The sequence below is a fragment of the Microcebus murinus genome, chromosome 27, assembly GCF_040939455.1.
Source record: "Microcebus murinus isolate Inina chromosome 27, M.murinus_Inina_mat1.0, whole genome shotgun sequence".
Classification (NCBI taxonomy): Eukaryota; Metazoa; Chordata; class Mammalia; order Primates; family Cheirogaleidae; genus Microcebus; species Microcebus murinus.
In genome coordinates, this window is record NC_134130.1 from 17,776,931 (window position 1) to 17,799,432 (window position 22,502).

At 39.5% G+C, this 22,502-nt stretch overlaps 1 protein-coding gene across 4 annotated transcripts in view; it reads right to left on the reverse strand.

Moving 5' to 3' along the window:
- GSTCD (glutathione S-transferase C-terminal domain containing) overlaps positions 1-22,502 on the reverse strand; it is a 116,225-nt gene that overhangs the window by 20,604 nt on the left and 73,119 nt on the right. For all 4 annotated transcript variants that reach the window (XR_012915117.1, XM_012779011.3, XM_075997968.1 and 1 more), the window contains exons 6-8: positions 16,533-16,648; positions 16,151-16,195; positions 14,050-14,178 (exon numbers count right to left, since the gene is read on the reverse strand). Coding sequence is in view for 3 of the 4 variants with exons in the window: in XM_012779011.3 (XP_012634465.2) it covers positions 14,050-14,178; positions 16,151-16,195; positions 16,533-16,648 (290 nt within the window). In the remaining variant the exon portion in view is untranslated. The remainder of the gene's footprint in view (positions 1-14,049; positions 14,179-16,150; positions 16,196-16,532; positions 16,649-22,502) is intronic.

The following is a 22,502-nucleotide window of genomic DNA, read 5'->3' on the forward strand; positions in this document are numbered from 1 at the left end:
CAAGAACAGTAGATTTGAAATGAGAATTTCTAGTCTAGAACTGTGTTTGGCTGTGTGGCCCTGGGCCTCAGGCTCCTCAACTATAACCACGGTTAACAATACTGACATAGCACAATGTTGCAAAAGTTAAATAAAAGTATATCTGAACACACTTTTTCGACTGCTATATGAATATAATCTTAATTAGCCTTATATTTTAAAAACTGATTAAAAATTGTATTTATGTATTCATAGTACTTTTCAAGGTATTTTTGTATAATGACAATACTTAACATTCAATGATCAATTACATGCATTACTTGCAATGAGTTTATCTAAAATGGAAAGAATGAAGTTATGAATTTCTGAGTGGGGCTTCAATAATTCATGAAAATAAAAAATAACTCTAAAAATATGATTTTAGGCTGGGCGTGGTGGCTCACACCTGTCATCCTAGCACTCTGGAAGGCCAAGGCAGGTGGATGGTTTGAGCTCAGGAGTTGGAGACCAGCCTGAGCAAGAGCAAGACCCTGTCTCTACTAAAAAAAAATAGAAATTAGCTGGACAACTAAAAAATATATATAAAAAATTAGCCGGGTATGGCAACGCATGCCTGTAGTCCCAGCTACTCAAGAGGCTGAAGCAGGAGGATCGCTTGAAACCAGGAGTATGAGGTTGCTGTGAGCTAGGCTGATGCCACGGCACTCTAGCCCGGGCAGCAGAGTAAGACTCCATCTAAAAAAAAAAAAAAAAAGAGGCCGGGCGGGTGGCTCACACTTGTAATCCTAGCACTCTGGGAGGCCGAGGCAGGCAGATTGCTCGAGGTCAGGAGTTCAAAACCAGCCTGAGTAACAGCGAGACCTTGTCTCTACTAAAAATAGAAAGAAATTAATTGGCCAACTAATATATATAGAAAAATTAGCCGGGCATGGTGGCACATGCCTGTAGTCCCAGCTACTCGGGAGGCTGAGGCAGGAGGATCGCTTGCGCCCAGGTGACTGAGGTTGCTGTGAGCTAGGCTGACACCACGGCACTCACTCTAGCCTGGGCAATAAAGAGAGACTCTGTCTCAAAAAAAAAAAAAAAATGTTTTTTTCAGGTTGTTGGCAGAAGGTCCCAATGTTTTTTGGGTTTTTTTAAGTGTATTATGGGGGTACAAGTGTTAAGGTTACATATATTGCCCATGTCTCCCCCTCCCCCTCGAGTAAGAGCTTTAAGCATGACCATCCCCCAAATGTTGCACATCTTACTCATTGTGGTTGTATATACCCATCCCCCTCCTCCCCCCCCCCGACACCTGATAAATGTTACTCCTATATGTCCACTTAGGTGTTGATCCGTTAATACCAATTTGCTGGTGAGTACATGTAGTGCTTGTTTTTCCATTCTTGAGATACTTCACTTAGTAGAATGGGCTCCAGCTCTATCCAGGAATATACAAGAGGTGCTAGATCACCATTGTTTCTTAAAGCTGAGTAGAACTCCATGGTATACATATACCACATTTTATTAATCCACTCATGAATTGATGGGCACTTGGGTTGTTTCCATAGCTTTGCAATTCTGAATTGTGCTGCTATAAACATTCGAGTGCAGGTGTCTTTTTCATAAAGTGACTTTTGATCTTTTGGGTAGATGCCCAGTAGTGGGAAAAAAAATGATTTTTAAAACATTTGAAACACACATCTTTAAATATATCTATACTTATTAAAAACCTAAAGCAACAATTATAAAAAGCATTAGGCTTAAGAAAGCAAAATAAAACTCTAAGAAGGAAAATCAGATGTGAGGATCCTAAAAGATGAAAAACCTATATTACATTTTGCCAGAAAGATTCCCATAACTCCGTTTCATTCTGGACAGAGAGAAATTGTATTGGATTAGAGTTTTTCCTTCTAAGCACAGACAGAGCTCTCCAACCTCAGGGTAGGGAGGAGCTTTCGAGATGAAGAGGGGATTTCCTGGAAATTTCTGGATGTAAAGTCTTACAAGCCAGACTCCCTTCTTGAATGAGAAAGTTAAAAACAACACTATGCTGGGAAGAGGGAAGCGCGACCTCTGCCCTCACCCTCCTCCTGAGCCCTCTCCTCCTGAGGCCCCTCCTCCTGAGCCCCCTCCTCCTGAGCCCTCTCCTCCTGAGGCCCCTCCTCCTGAGCCCCCTCCTCCTGAGCCCCCTCCTCCTGGCCCTCTCCTCCTGAGCCCCCTCCTCCTGAGCCCCCTCCTCCTGGCCCTCTCCTCCTGAGCCCCCTCCTCCTGGCCCCCTCCTCCTGAGCCCCCTCCTCCTGGCCCTCTCCTCCTGAGCCCCCTCCTCCTGGTCCTCTCCTCCTGGTCCTCTCCTCCTGGCCCTCTCCTCCTGAGCCCTCTCCTCCTGGCCCTCTCCTCCTGGCCCTCTCCTCCTGAGCCCCCTCCTCCTGAGCCCCCTCCTCCTGGCCCTCTCCTCCTGGCCCTCTCCTCCTGAGCCCCCTCCTCCTGGCCCTCTCCTCCTGAGCCCCCTCCTCCTGAGCCCTCTCCTCCTGAGCCCCCTCCTCCTGGCCCTCTCCTCCTGAGCCCTCTCCTCCTGGCCCTCTCCTCCTGAGCCCCCTCCTCCTGAGCCCCCTCCTCCTGAGCCCCCTCCTCCTGAGCCCCCTCCTCCTGAGCCCTCTCCTCCTGGCCCCCTCCTCCTGAGCCCCCTCCTCCTGGCCCTCTCCTCCTGAGCCCCCTCCTCCTGAGCCCTCTCCTCCTGAGCCCCCTCCTCCTGGCCCTCTCCTCCTGAGCCCCCTCCTCCTGAGCCCTCTCCTCCTGAGCCCCTTCCTCCTGAGCCCCCTCCTCCTGAGCCCCCTCCTCCTGGCCCTCTCCTCCTGAGCCCCCTCCTCCTGAGCCCCCTCCTCCTGAGCCCCCTCCTCCTGAGCCCCCTCCTCCTGGCCCTCTCCTCCTGGCCCTCTCCTCCTGGCCCTCTCCTCCTGAGCCCCCTCCTCCTGGCCCTCTCCTCCTGAGCCCCCTCCTCCTGAGCCCCCTCCTCCTGAGCCCCCTCCTCCTGAGCCCCCTCCTCCTGGCCCTCTCCTCCTGAGCCCCCTCCTCCTGAGCCCCCTCCTCCTGAGCCCCCTCCTCCTGAGCCCTCTCCTCCTGAGCCCTCTCCTCCTGGCCCCACGTGGCTCGCGCAGCCCAGACCTCCGCCCACCGTCAGCCCGCCTGCTGCGTTGTCTCCCAGGGCACAGCCTACAAGGCAGCCACCCGGTCAAGGCAGCGACAACTCCAGGGAAAGGAGAAGTAAAGAACATTGATTTCTCACCTGCCCCTTTCATTTAGTCAGCTTTTCAGGGTAAAAATCAGACTAATTCTTAATTCCATGAGTAGCTGCAGAAAAATCTCATAACGAAAATGACAGATGCATTTTCCCCTGGAGGAGAAGAAACGAGAACTGACGCTGAGCATCCCTTCCGTGCTGGGCATCGGCAGCAGAGCTGCGCTCACAGCAGTGAAAGATTTCATTTTCTCCACTGTAGAAATGAGGAAGCTAAGGCATGGGGAAATCAAGAGCTTGCCGGCAACAAGCAGCTATTGAGGAGCAGGGCCTGGCCCCCGAACCCTCATTTCCTGCACTAGTCACATCAGGCTGCTTCTCTGCAAAACCCTCTGGAGGCTCCGAATAGAGAAAAGTTTAGCGAATCTACGTTTCTAAGGCTCTCTCTACTTAATTCCACATTCCTTTTACTACATGCAAAAGATTATGTTTATTTCCCTCATTTAAACAAAATAACTAAACCCGAAGAACTATTCACACAATAGTTTATAGATAATGTAATAACTGTCTACTAGTAATAGATTTTAGGTCTAAAGGTTTCACTGCATGACATACTTATAGTTTCCATTGTCATCAATCGCAAGTCAAAAATAACTGGCAAATAATGAAGAGATATATAGGTCCATGTTACCATTTGATATTGAGATTTAGCATACAATTAAGGCAGTATTTCAAGCCAGGGGAGAAAAGATGGACTTTTTAATACGTGTTGGGTTAACCTGGAGCCACATAAAAATAAAAATTAGATCTTTTTCTCTCACTGCACATAAGAAATACATTTCAAATGGACTAGAGATTTAAAAAGAGATAAGTAAGACATGAGTGAATTCCTCCACCACCAAAGGGAGTGTGGGAAATAATTTTTAACCATAGCTGAAAACTCCATATACAATAAGGGGTAAAGTTAATAAATTTGATAAAATAAAAATTTTTCAAAAAACATTTGAAGGGTAAAAAAACCAAATCTATAAGTAAAAAGACAATGATAAAGTAGGAAAAAATTTACAACTTATAGCATAAACAAGGGATTTATATCCCTAATATACAACAAGCTTCTAAAAACAAAGAAAAAGCCCAATAATATGATGGTGATATGAGCAAGAGATATGAACAAACAGTTTACAAACAAAAACATGCAAATAGTCTTTAAATAAAATTTGGTCAATATTGCTCAAAAATAAGAGAAATAAATACTTAAATTATATTAAGATACTATTAATAACCCATTACAGTGGCAAAATCCTAAAATTCGATAGCAGTCTATTGGTCAGGCTGCAGGGAAACAGATATTATCATGTATTGCTAATGGGAATACAAAAATGTCACAGCCCTACTGAGGGGAAGTTTAACGATATCTAGCAAAATTACATATGCAATACGCAATCTCACTTCCAAAAATCTATCCAAGAGATACATTAGCAAAAATGTAAAAGTATCTATCCATTAAGGCAATATTTGAAATAACAACAAAATGGAAATAACCCAATTTTCCACTGACAGAGGGCTGATGGAGCTCTGGAAAAGAATGAAGAATCTCTCCATGCCTGGCCAGGAGATACTGCTAAATGAGAAGGCATGTTAAAAAATTCTCAAACTATTTTCAGTAATCACCATTGGTGGTTGTGTTATGTGTGTCTACTACCTAGCATGTGTATATTGTAGGCTAAAACAAAAACTATGCTGGTGCCATTAAGAAATGGAGATACTAATTTTTTTTTAGCATGGGAGAAAGAAGAGAGAAAAGAAAAATGAGGCAAAGAAAGTTAAAACCCCAGTCTCCTGAATTTAAATTGGAAGTGTCAATATGAACTCATGCTTTTGTTAAAGAAAAAAAAAAGCATTGCCTAGCTCAGATTACTGAAAAGCCTAGAAACAAAGACCAAATCAATAGCAATGACCATCCCTAGAATGTAGATTTCAGTATTCTGAATACTATTTATACTAGATGAGCGGGAACATTTGAGGGCAAGGAAGCTCTCAAACACTATCAAAGCCTTGTCAAAGGGACTCAGAAGCCATCTGAGGAGGCTCCTACTGAACAAAGATGGGAACATTTCAGCATTAATAAGAATAATAATTGCCATTCAGTTTAGTATTTCAAATATTACAATGATAAGTCAATAATGAGACTTTAAAAAAAATCCCTAATTGGTCATTTTTGGTAGATTAGCCAACTCACTTTAAAACTGGAAAATATAGGAAAGAATCAAGTTTTATCCGACCTTTCCCATATGAACGATTCCTCATGGTAACCAAATAGTTGATAACAGAAAGTAAATGAAGATGTAATGATAAAATGAAAATACCACCATTTTGTCATCTTTACTGAAATAAGGGGGCTGGGGACAATGGTCATGAATGTTGTCAACACCACACAAGAGACCACCAGACTGCTGATAGCACCCACGAGGCGGTCTCACCCCCAAACTGAGGCTGAATCACAGGATGCCTCCACAATCTGGCTCTACCTACTGATTTTTAGGCAATAGAGGTAACAGGGTGATTTGGGAAACAACACAAGTGGGATGCAATTAGTAAAAGCTACATTGTGGAAAATTCTACAAGACAGATGACACAGTTATAAACAAATTGCAAGGAAAAAAAAAAAAGAAAGAGGGATGGGGCAGGAGGCAACATGATCCCCTAAAGATGTCCACGTCCTAATCTGATTCTGATTCAGTAGCCTTGGGAGGGGCCCAAGTCAACAATTACTGGGCATTTCCTATGTATCAGTATTATGCTAGTTGTTGGGAGTAAAAGGTCAAAAATAGGGCTCCAAATTTTTCTATGCTCTGTCAATAGTAACAACTATATCCAAAGTATATACCTTAATCAACCAAATGTGGGGATTGTACAGGCTTAAACAACTCTCAGTTTAACCATTTTTACGTATCCAACACGTATGACTCACACAAAACTGAGCCTGACACTACACAAGCAGCTCACAGGACTCTACCACACACTGACACAGCGTGTTAAATGCCATTAACAAGAGTTCAAACGAAACATCAAAGGAGGGAGAGGGATATTCAGATCGGGAAAAATCAAGAAGGGTCTTCTGGAGGAGGTAGCCTTGGAGGAGGGCCTTGTATAATAGGACAGAAAGGATTTCAGAAGGCAAAGAAGAAAAAGCACAGAGGGAGAAGAGCAGATGGCATTTACATGAGAAAGGGAGTAACACTATACTAATAATGAAAAACTTAGCACCTATCAAGGAAGGCACTAAGCTAAGGGCTTTCCATGTATTTCCTTAACACAACAATCCTATAATGTAGGCACTACATATTTTTTGACTCTCTTTTTATTGCGGTAAAAACCAGATAATATGGAATTTATCATCCTAACGATTTGTAAGTATACAATTTAGTAGTGGTGAGTATATTAGCATTACTATGAAAAAGATCTTCAGAACTTCTTCATCCTGCGAGACTGAAAGGCTGTCCCCACTAAACAACTCCCCTTTTCTCCCTCCCCACGGGCCCTGGTAACTACTATTCTATTAGGTCACTAAATATGAAATGTCTGATTTTGAATCAAAAATGTGGTTTATTATATCTTAAAGAAGAAGCAGTACAATTAATCAAAGTATGCACCTAAACTATCAGTGTAGTTTTGCCATCTTAACAGTGGCTTGTTTATGACAGGAGCAAAGAATTCTGCAGAGCGAATGGTGATGAAATTACCAAAGGTGTTTTCCATGGATTGTTGAGAATGGAATATTTTTCCTGGCAAAAAGTAGTCCAAAGCCTGGAAGAAGTGATAGTCAGTGGCGCAAGGTCTGGTGAATACGGTAGATGACAGAGAGTTTCCAAGTCCAGCTGCTGGTTGAGCTGGTTGAGCGTTGTCTTGCAAAGGATTGGCCTGTCTCTATTGACCAGGCTTGGCTGCTTAATTGCAAGCATCCTCATCATTTCGTCCACTTGGCTGCAGTAGACATGTGCTGTAATCGACTGACCAGGTTTCATGAAGCTGCAGTGGATAAGACCAGTGCTGGACCACCAAACAGACACCATTAGCATTTTTTGATGAATATTTGATTTTGGACTGTGTCTCAGCACTTTATCTTTATCCAACCATTGTGCCAAACACTTGAGATTGTCAAAAAGAATCCATTTTCCATCACATGTAACAATACAGTGTAGAAATGGTTCACCTTTATGTGGTGACAGCAAAGAAAGGCAAGCTTTGGGACAATTTCTCTTCTCTTCTGATGCTTGTTTAATACATGTGGTACCAATCTATCCAGCTTCTTTAGCTTGACTGGTCTCAAATGATCCTATATTGTTGGAATAATAACGTCAAACCTTGCTGCTAATTCACACGTGACATATACATATGATGGAATATCATTCGTTCTTAAAAAAGAGGAAATCCTGTCATATGCTACAACATAGATGAAACTTGAGGACATTATGCTAAGTGAAATCAGTCAGTCGCAAAAGGACAAATACTGTATAATTTTACTTACACAAGGTATCTAAAGTAGTCAAATTCATAGAAACAAAGTATTAGGTTATTAGGTATGAAATACCTAATATTTCATACCTAAAATATAGTTCACTACAGCTTTCAGCTCATCATCATCCACCTTGGTCTCAGGGCACCTATGTGGCTCATTTTCAAGATTAAAATCACCAGAACAGAACTTCTCAAACCATCGTACTCTGCGTTCATTAGCCACATCCTTCCCAAACACTTCGTTGATATTTCAAGCTGTCTGTGCTGTATTGGTTCCACTGCGGGACTCATATTCAAAAACAACTTGAATTTTTGATTAATCCAAGGTTTCACAAAAATTGCTCTAGAAAAAAAATTGAAAGATAATCACACGCCTAAAAGTGTGTTTGAAAGACTGAGGATGTACCTTCACAACAAAAATAAAATAAGAAGTGTAAGAATGAAATGTCAGAGATATCAATGTCAGAGATATCAATGAGATATCAAACTTAGTACTTAAGGAAATCGGACATTTCATACCTAATAACCTAATACTGTTTCTATGAATTTGACTACTTTACTAAATAAAATTATACAGTATTTGTCCTTTTGTGACTGACTAATTTCACTTGGCATAATGTCCTCAAGTTTCATCCATGTTGTAGCATATGACAGGATTCCTCTTTTTTAAGAATGAATAATATTCTATCATATGTATATGTCACATTTAGTTCCTCCATTCATCTGCTGATGGACACTTGGGTTGCTGCCATGTCTTGGCTATTGGAAATAAAGCTGATAGGAACAAGAGGTTGCAAATATCTAAGTAGGTAACACTTTGAGATGAGAAAATTTAGGCACAGAGAGGTAAGCAACTTGTCTAAGGTCATACAACAAATTAAGGATCCCAACTCACATAGTCTGGGCCTTTGGCCCTAGATACTCTTTACAAATATACTCTTTCTTATTTTATTCATCTCACTCATGCTCACTATCTTGAAATGACAACATCATAGGGAACTAGCATGTATTTAGTAATTACTAGATATCAAAATGTTTATATAGATTTTAGTCTTGATTTAACCCTTTAATTATTTTTCTTGATTTAATACTTTAAGTAGCTCTTATTATCGCCATCGACAATAATGTGTCCAAGGTCCCAAACTAGCAAGCATTCCAGATGAACTCTGAATCCAAGTCTGGCTCCAAACCTTGCACTCTTCCCATCACATCAGACTATGCCCTCCTCAATCAGCATCTTTGGAGCTGGAAGGAATCTTAAGACCGTTTTTTTTTAAATAAAGAATTTCTCAGAGTTTAGAAGATCTAATTCGTGAAGACACTAAAGAAAGTGTTTTCTGGAGGTACCTCCAGGGAACAGGACCTTCCCTTTTGGGCCCCTACAGCCGACTGAGGGGAACTCAGACTGTGAGCTCCCCACCCGCCAGCCCTCCCAGGAGCTGCTGGCACAGTGATCCCAGGAGAACGGGGCAGACCCTGAAGCTGAGAGATACAGACCCAGCTTGGGCTCTCTATGGGTGAACTAGGACTGGCACTCCTCTCCCTGGTGGGGATATAGTTTGAACTCTGGGGCCCAGAGGTTAGACCTGCAGACCAGATCCCGTGCACCCAGGTCTTGCATTGCCCGGGACACAGAAGGGATATACACAAACAGCCTACTGAGGTGTGTGTGCCTTTAGGGGCAGATCAGCGTCATAGAGGGCAACCTCCTACCAAAGGGAGGCCGTGCGCCCAGCAAAGGTAGCGTTCCTACGCAGGGAACCTCCCGGATGGCATCACAGCCAGTGGAGACCCGGTGGCGTGAGGTATGGCCTGCTGGCAGAGGCCCAGGAGTAGCCACGGAGTTGGGGAGGGTGGAAAGAAGCGAGGCCCGCTCCAGACTGTGGGTCTTACACAGCCCCACCCCCACACGCAGACTTTCTGACTGAGCGGGCCATTCCAGCCCCGCCCTGACAGCTTTGTCTGTAAGCAGAGAACAGAACTTTGACCCCTGCTAAAGGATTGGTGGTGCCTGAGGGCTGGCTTACCCAACCCAGCTCCACCCACTCTCCTAGACCAGCCCTCACTGAGGGGGAGAAAAGGATACACCTGGAAGTCCCAGGCCCCACCCACCACCTGAGGCACTAGAGTGCCTCTCTAGAGGAACAAGAGCTGGTTACAGGACACAAAAACAACAGCATAGCCTGTTCCTCCAAGCAAGCGCCACCTACTGACAGGGAGGGCATCCTGCATACCCTTTTCATGGCACCTACTGACTCATTATACAGGGAGTGGTCGAATCTCACCCACAGACAACACCTACTGGCTTAGAAACTAAACAAGGCATGTGAATACCCAAACGAAAACCTGAAGGAAAGAAACAACAACTGATCGACATGGGAAGAAATCATCGAAGGAACTGCGGAAATATGAAGAACCAAACGGAAAACACACCCACAAAGAGGAGCCCCAGCCCCCTAGAAACAGACACCAACCAAATTCAGGCAACCAAAATGACAGAAGAGGAATTTCGAATGTGGATCATAAGAAAATTCAACGACCTGCAAGAACAACTCAATAACCAACACAAAGAAACCACAAAAAGCCCCCAGGATCTGGAACAAAAGTTCACTAAAGAAACAGACACAATAAAGAAAAGTTTAACTGAACTCCTGAAAATGAAGAATCAATTCAGGGAACTACAAAATATAGTGGAAATTCTTAAGAACAGGGTAGATCAAATAGAAGAAAGAATCTTAGGGATTGAAGATAACACCCTCCAATTAAATAAATCAGTCAGAGAGATAGAGCAGAGAAATAAGAGAAAAGAGCAAAGCCTACAAGAGATGTGGCATTATGTGAAGAAACCTAATGTGAGGGTCAGAGGGTTACCAGAAGGGGAAGAAGACAACACTCAAGGGTTGGAAAAGCTGTTTGAAGATATAATAGAGGAAAATTTCCCAGGCCTTGCTCAAAATCTCGATATAAAAGTTCAAGAAGCTCAGAGGACCCCTGGGAGATTCAATGCAAACAGGAAGACGTCATGACATGCAGTCATCAGACTGACCAAAATATCAACTAAAGAGGCCCTTCTAAGAGCTGTAAGACGAAAGAAGCAAGTAATGTACAACGGAAAGCCAATTCAAATAACACCAGACTTCTCTAATGAGACTTTACAAGCAAGGAGGGACTGGGCCCCCATTCTCACTCTTCTGAAACAGAACAATGCCCAGCCTAGAATCTTATTCCCTGCAAAACTAAGTTTTGTATATGAAGGAGAAATCAAGACATTCTCAGATAAGCAAAGACTGAGGGAATTCATCAAGACAAGACCAGCCCTTCAAGAAGTACTCAAAACAGTGTTACCCACGGATCAGCACAATAAACACTCACGAATGTAAATCTACTCAAAGCTAAAGATCAAAGCCCAGACACTATAATGGCTCAAGAGAGAAAACAAAGCAACAAAGTTCAACCCCACATAATGAACAGAAATCTGCCCCACCTATCAGTTATCTCAATAAATGTGAATGGCTTGAACTCCCCACTCAAGAGACATAGTCTGGCCGAATGGATAAAAAAACACAAGCCAAGTATCTGCTGCCTTCAAGAAACACATCTAACCTGCAAGGACATTGGCCTAGGCAAAGAATTTATGAAGAAGACCCCAAAGGCAATCACGACAGCAACAAAAATAAACAAATGGGACCTAATGAAATTAAAAAGCTTCTGCACAGCCAAAGAAACTATCAAGAGAGCAAACAGACAACCCACAGAATGGGAGAAAATTTTTGCAAGCTACACATCCGATAAAGGGCTGATAACTAGAATCTATTTAGAACTCAGGAAAATCAGCAAGAAAAAATCAAACAACTCTATCAAAAAATGGGCAAAGGACATGAACAGAAACTTCTCAAAAGTAGACAGAATAATGGCCAACAAACATATGAAAAAATATTCAACATCTCTAATTATCAGGGAAATGCAAATCAAAACCACAATGAGATATCACTTAACTCCAGTGAGAATGGCTATTATCAAAAAGTCCCCAAACAACAAACGCTGGCATGGATGCAGAGAGAGAGGAACACTCCTACACTGCTGGTGGGACTGCAAACCAGTTCAACCTCTGTGGAAAGCAACATGGAGATACCTCAAAGCGATATAAATAAATCTACCATTTGATCCAGCAATTCCACGACTGGGCATCTACCCAAAAAAATCAAAAGTCACTTTATAAAAAAGATACCTGCACTTGAATGTTTATAGCAGCACAATTCAGAATTGCAAAGCTATGGAAACAACCCAAGTGCCCATCAATTCATGAGTGGATTAATAAAATGTGGTATATGTATACCATGGAGTACTACTCAGCTTTAAGAAACAACGGTGATATAGCACCTCTTGTATTTTCCTGGATAGAGCTGGAACCCATTCTACTAAGTGAAGTATCTCAAGAATGGAAAAACAAGCACCACATGTACTCACCAGCAAATTGGTATTAACGGATCAACACCTAAGTGGACATATAGGAATAACATTTATCGGGTGTCGGGAGGGTGAGAGGGGGGAGGAAGGAACGGGTATATACAACCCCAACGAGTAAGAAGTGCAACGTTTGGGGGATGGACATGCTTGAAGCTCTTACTCGAGGTGGGAGAGGGGGCATGGGCAATATAAGTAACCTTAACACTTGTACCCCCATAATACGCTAAAAAAAAAAATCTAAAGAATTTCTCAGTATCACTCTTAGGCTCACCACTGACTTATGAGAAAAAAACTGTAAATTATATGCTACTCAAACATAAAGGAGGGGATAAAGGAAGAAAGGGACAAAGATAAATGCATCTAATATCTTTTCTTAAGCCATCCCTATCCAAGATGTATGCCATCTAATTTCTAATTACATTTCAAGCATTTGACCCAGAGACTTTGTTAATACAATATGCATAGGCTAGATAAATGCATTAATATAATATAGGATAGATACTCCACTTGTAGAAAAGGCATCAAAACATAAACTATTATTAATAGTATCCAATGTGTTGAAGGAGAAACCATATTTAGCTGACATCATGGCACCAAAAGACCCAAATAATTCAGAATTGTAGTTTTCAAATAGTGAACTTCTTATTATCTACTCTTTTCTCTCTACATATACTGAATTCCAATACGAGATAAAAATTAAAGTTGTAAACTTATCTATTGGCCACAGTAACGTATATTCCAAAGATCAATCTGGATCAATGTAAATACTATTGATCCAGATATATGCTACAGAATTAATGGATTATAAAGTAAACACCTTTCCTTTGCACCTTTCCTTTTCTTACTTCGATTTATCTATACATAATATAAATTCTAAGCATCATACTTATCCTATCGTGTAAATGATTGAAATAAAACTGAACAGCCAAGAAACCTCAACTGTTGCATGTCTTTGTTCTATGCAATAGTAAGTAAATTAAATTAATCACCACTCACTCTTATAATGTCTTTCGACTGGCAGCTTACAAAGCAAGACTCTAGACAAATTGACAAAATATGTTTTTATTCTTAGAGAATGAAAAGAGTATCACTGATTTCTCAGAGAAAAGAGTATATGTTGATTCTTAATATAAGGCATATTTTGAAATAAAATAAGCCTATGCTTTAATCATACCTCAAAAGGCACATATTTATGATTCTAATAGAATCATAACACTTTTATGAAACTCAAATTCCACAGGATAGTATAGAATTTTGGTTTTAAATGATCAGGCAGAATCACACATCTTAGGTCTTTTTAGCAATATCAAATAATAACAATTTACTCAAAGGGTTTAGAAACATGATCGACATAATTTTTTTATCTCTTAGAAGCTATACATACACATGGACATCAAATCTCAGCTAAAGCAAAAATATTATCTAAAGGCAACATTAGTATTTAGAGGTTACTAACAAGTTATTTTTCTTTTCTTATCTTCTTTGTTATTTTTCTGTCATTGTCTTCTAAAAATGCAGAATACACCAAGGCAAGTCATGTTCATTAGAATTCATTCATTCAATTATTAACCATTTTAAAGCACTTATTATGTGCCCGACATTGTTCTAAGGCAATGGCACTGGGGATTCCCTAGGAAGAAAATAAAGTTCTTGTCTGGCGGAGGAGCCAGTGTCATCTTTATCACATAATCATAAAGTGCTACGAATAAAATAATACTGCTGTATATACATTATAGAGAATATAAGTATAGAGGGTTGCAGATTTGTTTACCCAAGAATTTAAAATTATCTCCCTTACTTACTCTAAGGCATATATCAATACTTTTTCTTGTTTATCTAATTAAAGAAATTGTTTAATTACTTACCCCAATATTAAACATCCCTGTAAAATATTCCATATTTGCTTGAATGAAGCAAATGTTGTTTAAGCCTAGTTCGTCACTTCTCTTCTTAGCACGAATTAATGATAATTCCTTGTTTTCTATTAATGTGACCTAGATTTCACCAAGAAAACAATAGTATATTCAATAATGTAATTCAGGCATTGGGACAAAGCTTTATTACTGTATTTCACGGTTTTAACAATGCAGAACATATTATATTGATCCTTTATCCTATGCCGGGAAGTACTTGTAAACAATAAAAATGAAAGATCCTTGAATTGTGCTTACAGTATAGTGATGTAAGTGAAACACGGAATAATGATACAGTGTAACGAGTGTTTAATGAAAGACAAATAATGTATAACTGGAGCAATCATATTTGATAACTAAGGAAGGTTTTCATGGAAGTAACATATTAACAGAGGCCTAAAAAACAAATACGAATTAGCTGGAAGAATGGAAGAGTGTTTCAGGTGGAAAGAGGGAAACATATAGGAAGGCCTAAGGTGAGAAAGAGCAGGGTGTGTTTGAAGAACTGAGGAAAGCAGCACAGCTGGGGACATGGTGTGTCTGACAGTGATAGTGGGGACAGGGACAGGGACTGGAGTGTGGACACGAGGCTTAAGAGATGAACAGGAGCCAGACCATACATTTGTGGTAGAAGTTTCAGTGGCCTGCAATGTATGCTATGGACTGCAGGGGGGAGGCGGAAGGCAGGGGGACCAGTGGGGAGTTTGCAAAAGTAATGGAGGCGGAGAAGATGGTTTGGATGTTGAAAAATGGGCAGAATGAAGTCACTTTCATCATTATCATTTCTAATTCTTATTTGTCCTTATGGAAAAATCCTGGGTCCCTTCGTATAAAAAACCTGTTAGAGTATACTTGGTGTCAAAGGCTTTCTGGCCTTTATTTTAACCAAGATTTCCCTTTTTCAGTTTCAACCTGTCTAAGCTTCCAGGAAAACTACTAGGAAAGGAACAAAGAGATTAACTCCATCCCTGATGCTGTTCCTCCAGGACTTTACTCTGTGAGCTCCCTTCTTTTCAGTCAATTGTGAAATTGTTGTTGTCCTTAATAATAAAACAGACACCTGCTTCTCCTTCCAGATTCCTTATTTATTTTCCAGGAAAAGAAAAGAACAACACACCCCAGCAGCCCCTCAGCCACCAATCATTCTGTTACATGTCATTCTGGCCAGTTTAACTATCAGTTTTTCCACACTTTTTCTTCCAAAAGTATTCACTGTAAAGAATTCACACCTTCCAGAGAGATCACAAGCAAAGACTACTCTGCCCCAGTTGAATTTGTGTTTGGAAAAAGAAAAGGATGACCTTTCCCTTAAGATTTTTATGTTAAAAAATGGTCACTGTGAGGAATTGATTTAATATGGCAGAAGACTAAAAACAGTGCAAACTGCTAACAGACTATGGCAATGATTGAATAAACTATGGCACACTTACTTAAAAATATATTATACAGTCACAAAATATGGTGATACATAAAATTATTACCTATAGGTAAAACATTTATGATACAACATTGAGTGAAAGCAGGGGACTATAACAGTATTTGCATTTTTAGATTTGCAACAATAAATATCCATATGGACAATGACTTAATCTGAACAAGAAAAGAAAGGCGTTTCATGGATCAGTATGGTAAGTTTTGAGTTTACTGGTTTATTTTTTTTCTTTAAAAAATTTTATTGTAGTTACGATATTGATGCAATGCATCAAAAACAAGACACCAAAAGAACACACTCAGCAAGTTTCAGAAGCCAGCATTTCCATTTAAAATTATGTTGAAATTAAAATAGCTGAATCACAATTATTTTATATAAAAATGAAATAGTTATTTCTTTTTAAAATTATTAAAACATAGAAGGCTTTTTAAAAACTTGATGACTGTTTTGTGGTCCTACTTTACTTATTTTTCCCTTAAGAGTCTCAGACTTGGAAGTTTACTTCAAAGAAAAAAAAATGCCACATGTTTGACTTGGGCAAATGACAGGACACTCAAAGGGCGAGGGCAGCCCAGGTGTGGCTGGCCGGGACATTCCCTTTGCCTGCTGTTCAGTTGTTACCTGGCAGGACGGCAGCATGTGAGCGAGCACGATCCCAACATGGCCCTGAAAAGTCAGCAGAAGAGACAAGTTAATTTCTGTCCCCTGGCTTTTGCTCATTCTGAGATAAAAATCTTGCCAAATAAAAACAGAACCTTGAATGTGATATAGAAAAGGAACAGGGGGGCGGGTATATACATACATAATGAGTGAGATGTGCACCATCTGGGGGATGGTCATGCTGGAGACTCAGACTTGTGGGGGGCGGGGGGGAAGGGCATTTATTGAAACCTTAAAATCTGTACCCCCATAATATGCCGAAATAAAAATAAAAAAAAAGAAAGAAAAGGAACAGCCTCAGAAAGGCCATCAATGATTAAAAAAAAAAAAAAGGAGATATTACCCCACCGCTGCAGAAATCCACAATTCTGTCACCAGGTTTGGCCTGATTTGTCACTACATAAACGAGGTTGTTTAACTGCTGCTGTTTCCTCAGAGCTCGATCGATGGACATTTTACCTGGGAAAGACAAGAGATAAAGAACCCAAACATTATATGTTGTAAGGGACCAAGGAGACACACTTGGAATAGACTACCAGCCTAGAAGAGGAAGAGGAGGAGTATAAACACACACACACACCCGCGCGTGCACGCCACAGCAGAATGAATTACAAATTCCATATAATTGACTATGGAACTCTAAGATGAACTCCATTTTTGCTTATTTTACTTTAATTTCTATCCAACTTTTCTTTTAATAGCCATTGAAAGAAAATCTATGGAAAAAATACATCTTCTAAAAGTGCAAAACATTAAGTTCAGAGTCATAACGTGTTCAACAAATGTTGCCTGAGTGGCAGAAATGAACAGTAATCGTCTTCTCCTTTTCTTTGTCTCAGATGCGCATTGTAAAGATTACCTAATTTCAACACATTGATGAAATCTTCTTATAGGAAGAGCTGTAATAAGTAAAAACATTTTTATTATTTAACCGATACATCCTTGAACTCTTCATTCTTCTGGGTAGGCCACTTGGAAACCTTGGAACATCAGTATTACATTGTCTGAAATACAATCAGAGATTATTGTACTTACAGAGAAACTGGATTTTCTCTTTTCTGCTTTGAAGCTTCCTTTCCTCATGAGTCAGACATAGAAATTTAATGCAATTAGAGATTAAAGACAGGGCAATTCCAAGTATGAAATGCCTCAGGCAAAACCCACTAGTCAAGTCCACGAAAATATCTTCAGAAGAATGAATGAAATTATTTGTTTCTACATATTTCAAGTGCATTCTTTATAAGAGCAAGATTAAGAAAATGTAAGAGAGCAGATTTTAGTGATACAGACAAAAGGGGAAGCCCAGATAATCTTTTTGGGTTGATCAAAAATTATTTAAAGATACCAAGGTTTCTTTGCTCCATTTTCACAGAAAAATAGCATGGCTTTTTTCTTTTCTTCTCTTTTCTGTTTTTCTTTTTTCTTGTGTTATTAAATTTAATAAAAAAAACACTGGGAATAAGTTTTTTTGGAAAAAATTAAAATGTGGATAAAAAAGATCTAGATGAGGAAAAAATTCATAATCTCATAATTGAGCAACATTTTATACATATGCATGGTACTTCCAGCTATATTCACAAATTCTTAATTTTCTAGATAGCATATAAAACATTACGTTATAAAATCTTTCCATGCCAGTGCATTTGTTTCTATCCTATACATTTTTAATGACTACATAGTATTTCACTGACTGTATATGCACCAAAATTTATGTAACTAATTTCCTATTGTAATGATGTGCTCATCATCATACACCTGATTCTTTGGGCACATTCTTAATTATTTAGCGTGAACTAATGTCAATTTCAAACACGAAGGAACTAATGTCAATTTCAAACACGAAGGACATTTAAGTCAATAGTCTGGTGACTTCGTTAGTGAAAACACTTTCATATAGCTTTTAAATGAATTATCTTCATTTCTAATAATATAATTGTAAAAATCCCTGTCATCCCACCCTTCATAGGTAATCATTGCTAAGAGATTTCACTGTGACAATTTTCAAGCATATAGCAAAGCTGAAAGAATCTCACAGCAAATGCCTCTCTACCCTCCATCTAGATTCTACATAAATTAACAACTTATTATACTGATTTATCATACTTCTATCCCTCCATCTATCCCTCTATTCATCCAAATATACCTTATATATTTTTTATGGCAATACAGCTTTAATTTGGAGGAACAAGAATAAGAGCAAAGAAGAGGATGGGAAAGGGAGGCTACGAAAAGAAAAAGCAAAGTACATTGAGGCCCTTCAGAGGGCTGCAGTCACAAATGTCGCTAATGAGCATAAGCACTTCTGTTTTTGTTCTGTTTGCGAATTTCTTAACAGTTACTAGCTAAAAACATTTCATAAAACAGAGTCAAAAGTAATTATCTTTTTGTTAATAACAAGGAGATAGAAAAAGAAAATTTATTAAATGGACTATATACTAGCAAGTTCTATACCATATTTCTAGTAGAAATTTACAACTATTTCCTTAGGTCTGTTTTATAAGCAAATATTGATGAAGATCGATTTTTCCTGCTAAGACTGCAACTCTACATATAAAAACAAATCCATGCTGAAATGAAGGTTGAAGGCAAAGAAATACTTTTCAGAGTTGTGTGTAAGTAAAGCTACACATAATATTCACAGAGATTGTGCTAAAAATACAGCAGCAAGATGCCTGGATGCTTTATAAAAAAACTGCCTCTAATAAGGCATTCCTTTCCCTATTCCAGTTTCATAAATATTATGCAGCTTCCGAAACATGAACAGGATCGCAAATATATTCAACAAGGTTCAAAAAGTGGTATTGGGATATGGTATTAATTTAACAATCAAATCCTATTTTCTATTTTTATCCAGTACCCTTGTGCCTGAGATATCACTTACAAGCCTAAAATTATAATCTACTTTTAGGTTGACTAAAAATGATGGTTTTTTTAGGTGTCAAGGAAAAAGAAACCCAAGTGTAGAATGTTTTAATACAAATGGTGTCATTTGTTCTGTGATATAATTCTGCAGTGGAGTCTTGTCTTTGTCTAATTGAAGTTAGGAGGTTACTTGATTATTCAGACAACTTCAGTGCTGTTTGCATTGCACAAAAAGAAAAGTACAAAATAAAAAGAGCCAAGGTTTAAGCAGGGAGGAAGCCATGTTGAAACACCAGCAGGTATGGTTGGTCCAAAACATCAAATAATGTCAAGAAAAATCAATGAAAAATGTACACAGGTGCAGCCAGAACGCATGCTCAGTCTAATAATGTATATACAAATTAGGCAGCTCTTAATTTTTTGTTTCTTAGCCAGATGCAATAAATATTAGCTAATTATAGCTAATCACTGAGCATGCTTTACCTGGGTATATGACTAAAGTCTCTGCCAAATCTACCCATTAAAATATCCCTTGCCTGTTATTCCCTTGCTTTAGGACCTTAGGAACCCCACCCCCTTTCTTTACTCCAGGCTCAATTTAAAATATGGATTACTTTTGTAACAATTATAATTTTTTTAAAAGACCAAAGAGAAAAAAGCTACTTTTCAAACTCTTTGTTATCACTCAAAATAACTAATCTTTTACTCTACAAAGCCCATTACTGTTAACTAGTGAAATAATTTCTTATTATAAAATGATACCTAGACACAATTCATTACAATAACTCGCCCTAAAGAACCATTAGCTGAAATTGCGTCTGTCTCCCTGAAATAGACACAGATAATTTTTCCTGGATCTACATAAACTTGGGCCCAACTAAATGAAAAAAGCATTAGGAGGCTGATATGCACATAACAGGTGCTCAATAAAGTTTAATGAATGAATTTTCTCTGCAATTATGAAAAACTGCATTTGAAGGCATTATGCTAATTTTTGCAGGTACTAAGTACGAAAACAAGGTAAATATCAATGCTACGCCTGTATTTGTTACAATGGTAAAAAAAAGTCAACCATAACACAGTGTTTTAAGTAGGGATGGAAGAGCTTCTAAAAACTTTTTGTGAGGGAGCAAGAAAGCAGCCATTTACAGTTGTATAAACAGATTTCAGAAGTTAGAAGAGGAGGAAAAAAATTCCTAAAGAAATTCCTGAGAAGATACATGAAACTGGACAGCAACAAAAAGTTTACATCACAGGTTAGGGCAACTTTGTTTTAATTTTGAGATAATTTGTTGGAAATACTAAAAATTGAGAATTGTTCTTTCAATTTTACATTTTAGAAAGCCAGTTGCAGGCTGGCATCACTAACCCTCTTAGCCACACAGACCTCGGCAACAGTGTTCTTACAACCGTGGACGCTGCTCATCCAACCCCACCCCACATCCACACACCCCAGGCTCAGTCTATGAAACCAACAACAGTGTAACAGAGTAACCGCATCTTCACCCTTATAACTTTGTTACATGCTATTAGAGAACTCAGTATGTATTAACTGAGAAGATAGTAGAATTCATTAGAATTCATAATGCTAAAAGTGGCCGATTTATACTTGTTGGAATAATGATCTCATACATATTCTCAATCATTCAACAAAAAAAAATCAATCAACCAACTTGGCCTGCATAGAACCGTTCTATAAAATGTTAGGGACACAAAGATGTATAACCCTTGGTGTCTGTCTTTAATGAACTTATACCTTGTTAAATTAGTACAAAACATTATAGCTGAGCTTAGAAAATTTTATTTTGTTCATCACACTATATATATTTTTTAAAAGAAATTTTAACAGCCGTCACAAAAATCCATGTTTCATTAAAGTTTCTGAAATGACTGGTAATACTTTCTGTTCATATGATGCTTTGCAATATATTAAGCATTTGCATATGTGATACATATAACCTCAAAACTGTGAGGCTGTCAGGGCAGATGTCATTTTCCTTATTTTACAAATAAGAACACTGGCCGGGCACAGTGGCTCACGCCTGTAATCCTAGCACTCCGGGAGGCCGAGGCGAGTAGATTGTTTGAGCTCAGGAGTTCGAGACCAGTCTGAGCAAGAGCGAGACGCTGTCTCTACTAAAAAAATGGAAGGAAATTGGCTGGACAACTAAAAATACATGTAGAAAAAATTAGCTGGGCATGGTGGCACATGCCTGTAGTCCCAGCTACTCCTGAGGCTGAGGCAGGAGGATTGCTTGAGCCTAGGATTCTGAGGTTGCTGTGAGCTAGGCTGACGTCGTAGCACTTTAGCCCGGGTGACACGGTGAGATTCTGTCTCAAGAAAAAAAAAACAAAAAACTGAGAACACTGAACTCTAAAGCAGCTGCTCAAATTTAGCACTCACTCAAGGACACACAGGTGGTAAGTGGTGAAATTGGGATCCTAACAAAGGATTTCTAATGTCAGTTTCGGTCTTCTTTCCGATCTGATCTCTTATTCCTTAAACAGATGACTTTAATTGATTGTGACTTCAGAATTTCAATGTTGGTGCCTTTTTTATGTGTGAAAGTTCAAAGAAAGGAGGTGCTTTCTAGCAGGGAAATGAGGGATTTTCCTAGTACCGTGTTTCCCCCAAAATAAGACCTCCCCATAAAATCAGCCCTAGCAGGATTTCTAAGCATTTGCACAATAGAAGCCCTACCCCGAAAATAAGACCTAGTGATGGCTGTAGCTACTCAGCACATCTGCGCAAGCCATGCATTTCCTCTCGGAGCGGGAAAGAACATTGTGACAGCTACTGTCCCAGAGGTGACTGGAAAGGTGTGGGCAGCCCCACCAATAAGGCCGGCTCCCCCTGTCAGGTCCGGGCCATCCTGTGCGTGCTGCAAGCTGAGGCTTTGAGGGGAAAATAACGCATCCCCTGAAAATAAGCCCTAGGGTGTCTTCTTGAGGAAAAATAAATATAAGACCCTGTCTTATTTTTGGGGAAACACAGTAGTTACATCTTAGGGAAAAATTTTATTCTTCAGAAACAGTACAAAATGCATTTAATTTCAGTTTTTCCTCTAAGTAAAATTTCCAGGAGCAGGATTACCAGAAAAAGGATAAATTTAAGCTTTGAATGTCAGTATTTTGGAATATATCAATAAGGTATGAGAGGTGGGTCTCATAAGTCACTCCGTTTAATGAATTTACCTACGAGTATCACCTTTTCCTGAGAGAGAGCCCATATCCCTGTCTTGGACTACAGCGAACTTTTTGATTTTATAGAATAGAGACAAGGGAGGTTTAGCAATCAATTTGTTGCCAAATTGGATTATCCTTAAGGAAAGAAATGAAAATAGATTCGGAAGATCTTTAAGGTCACAATACTGCAGGTGCTGACTAAAAATACCATGCACTTCTCACCCTTCCATATCTAATTCTGAAGCATCTTTTAAAAAGCTGATAA